At 35.2% G+C, this 3,052-nt stretch overlaps 1 protein-coding gene across 1 annotated transcript; it reads left to right on the top strand.

The window, feature by feature from the left end:
- Positions 1–424: 424 nt before the first annotated feature.
- On the top strand, positions 425–2,092 carry LOC143579404 (small ribosomal subunit protein uS8). The gene is made up of 4 exons (XM_077062722.1): positions 425–475; positions 1,353–1,503; positions 1,588–1,748; positions 1,841–2,092. Exons 2-4 carry the CDS (start codon positions 1,371–1,373, stop codon positions 1,937–1,939), a joined length of 393 nt encoding a protein of 130 aa, XP_076918837.1. The 5' UTR covers positions 425–475; positions 1,353–1,370; the 3' UTR covers positions 1,940–2,092.
- The last annotated feature ends 960 nt before the right edge of the window (positions 2,093–3,052 follow it).

The raw sequence follows: 3,052 nt of genomic DNA, 5'->3' as shown, positions 1-3,052 counted from the left end.
GCTAGATGGGTGATGAAGAAAAAGAGGTTGTTGAGGCGATCATTTTTACTGCTTGGTGGATTATTTGGAGAGCTCGGAAAGAAGCGATTTTTGGCTCACAAATTGAATGCAAAGATTCTTTGTTTGATTCGATTGTGTCGGTTTCTTATATGTGGTTCTTGTCTTGTAGTGCAATTTTCGTATGAATTGGGTACCGTGGCTTAAACACTCGTTACTTATCATGTAATTTTAGTCTTGTCCCCAGTTAAGTTTTTCTAACCGGGTGTGCGCTTTATTTTATTCAAGCTTGCCTTCCAAAATTGAATATTGTGTTTTTTTTTATCAATTTATCATAACAAAGCTGATATAGCTTAGGGGGGTTTTATGCAAGTTAATAAATTGACGTGCCCTATATATAATAAAAAGCCAAATCCAAAGACGTCCGTCGCTCTCAGCAACTCGTCAACAGGAACGCCGCTGCAATTTTTGCTTTGAGGTAAACCCTAATTTTCACTATCGATTATTTATTATTAGTATAATAATATCGTCATTATTCTGTTGTTCACATTTTTGGTTTCGATTATTTAGGTTTTTATTTTTGGTCGATGTATCTTATGTGCTAAATGCTGATCTGATTTGCATTTATTCTTCTTTCATTATTGCTTGCTTTAATGAACCGTTAAGAGCAGATGAATGAAGTAGTCTTTGAGATCATTGTAATTTGTGTCTGTTAAAAGAATCAGAACCAAAATAAATAAATCAGTTTTTTACCAGATAAAGCTTTGATTTTTGTTTTTTTTTTGGCTATAGCTTTGAATAAGTCATCAACACAATGTTATCAGTGAGGAAAAGGTAGGACAGAGGCAGAGTTGAGAGGTTCTGTGTGTGTTTATATTTATAATTATAATAACAAAATATTATAAACCTATAAACCAGAGTTGAGAGGCTCTGGTTTGGTTTAAAACGTCCAACTAAAAATAAAGGCAGAAAGTTAAACTTGGTTTGCGTTTCAACTCAAATTGAGAATCTATAAACCAAAGTGAGTTCATTGTTTTCAAATATTCATCCTATGGATAAAAAGCCAAGAAACTTCAAATGATAAAAAAAAAAGCTGACTTTAAAATTAAAATTTGAATTCAATTCTTTTCTTCTATTCATCTTATGGATAAAAAACCAAGGACTTACAAGCTGATCAAAAAAGGCGAATTCAAAATTCATAAAGACAAGAATTGAAATTGAGCAAGAACGTCAAATTGCCATGTTAACAAAGGGGCATGGCTATCAAGTGCTACGTGGGCTATAGTATTTTAAACTTTAAAGTGCAAGGCTAAACTAGTAAAATTTAACCGTTTATTTTTTATAGTCTTTTGCAGCATCTTGAATTTGTAAGAATGGTGAGGGTTAGTGTTCTGAATGATGCCCTTAAGAGCATGTACAATGCTGAAAAGAGGGGGAAAAGACAGGTCATGATTCGACCATCTTCAAAAGTTATCATCAAGTTTCTCATGGTTATGCAAAAGCACGGTATTCACTTTTCTCATCCTTTTTATAATTCACACACTTTTAAACTGGAAACACCTTAAATGACGCCTCTTCAAATAACTACAGGTTACATTGGTGAGTTTGAGTATGTTGATGACCACAGATCTGGTAAGATCGTGGTCGAGTTAAACGGACGCTTGAACAAGTGTGGAGTCATCAGTCCACGTTTTGATGTTGGTGTTAAGGAAATCGAGCCCTGGACCGCTAGACTTCTTCCATCTCGACAGGTAACCTTTTATAATACATATTGTAATGTTACAAGTTGAAAGCTGAAACATTTGTTTTTAATGATTAGTTAATGTGTTGAATATGTTTGCAGTTTGGTTACATTGTGTTAACCACATCAGCTGGGATCATGGATCATGAAGAAGCCCGACGAAAGAATGTTGGTGGCAAAGTGCTCGGTTTCTTCTACTAAACATTTTGAGTTTTTCTTGGTAATGGCTGTTTTATTAAGGTAGAGAGGGAATGAGGTTATGCTTATGTTTTAAGATTGGATTTTGTTGAATGCAATCATGATTTGCACCGATTTCTCATTGTGGGATTCAGTTTTTTGGTTTCTGTTATAATATGTGTTTCAGACTACATCTGGTGGATGCTTGAAATCCTCATACCATACCAGCAATTTTGTCATAATCTAATAAAAATTTGAACACGTGACGACACATCAATAACACTTGCATTGAATAAAAGGTTACATCAAAATAGCTTGTATACAACATTCATTAAAGGTTGAGAAAGAACAGCAGCAGCTTGTGTATTGCCAAAGGTTGTGTAGTTGCCATGCATTAGAAATTGTTTCACCACTTCATCACTACAAACTTGGTTCTAAAGCGACCACTGTGGTCATCACCGCCCTCCCCTGCCTTGAGCCGACGCCAAGGGGGCGGCAGAAATGTTGATCTTCATCAGAGCCTCAAATATGTGAGGATTATATAGAATAAAATGTGTGAATAAAAAGTCAAGAAAGTGATTTAAGATATGTTTGAATATAAAGAATGATAAAGTCCTCATATTCTTTTGAGGACATTATGTTAATGATATCTTTTTAAAACACACTTATCCATGTTAAATGCGTGATAAAAATATATAGTAAAATGACAGCAAAGACGAAATTATGTGTCAATTTCATGATAATTAGTCATTTATATTTTTAGCTTGTATTTGTCTTAGATCCTGCAGCTTCAGCTGAAGTGAAACCGTCAGTGCAGCTCTTCAGTGTTTTTTTTCTTCCAAACAGCTAATTTGGATGACTGATGAGCATTGACCCACCCGATCCTCTCAATTCACTCTCAGAATATGAGGAACCCACCTATAGGTGAGAAAACCCCTTGCCCAACTTGAAACCGTCACTGGGTTGCTTTGTTAACTTATCATGAAGATTTCATAATTACTGCATCAGCAGTTGATTTTTATTTATACAATAACTAGGTTTGTACCCGCCGCGATGCGGCGGTACATTAACGTGTACTTGGTTGGTAGAAGTTCGCTTGATCGCGGCGATACGTTAACGTGCATTCGATTGTTAGAA

The sequence above is a fragment of the Bidens hawaiensis genome, unplaced genomic scaffold (genome assembly GCF_021521415.1).
Source record: "Bidens hawaiensis isolate Kalapana, Puna unplaced genomic scaffold, B.hawaiensis_p1.1 tig00029708_1, whole genome shotgun sequence".
NCBI lineage: Eukaryota > Viridiplantae > Streptophyta > Magnoliopsida > Asterales > Asteraceae > Bidens > Bidens hawaiensis.
The sequence above is the reverse complement of the archived record's forward strand: the minus strand, read 5'-3'. Positions and strand labels throughout refer to the sequence as shown.

What these genes read in the sequence shown, in the direction of transcription:
- LOC143579404 (XM_077062722.1), top strand. Translation starts at nt 1,371, where the DNA reads ATGGTGAGGGTTAGTGTTCTGAATGATGCCCTTAAGAGCATGTACAAT. An exon ending in CATGGTTATGCAAAAGCACG is followed by an intron (nt 1,504 to 1,587) that starts GTATTCACTTTT and finishes AAATAACTACAG; the next exon opens with GTTACATTGGTGAGTTTGAG. An exon ending in GACTTCTTCCATCTCGACAG is followed by an intron (nt 1,749 to 1,840) that starts GTAACCTTTTAT and finishes ATATGTTTGCAG; the next exon opens with TTTGGTTACATTGTGTTAAC.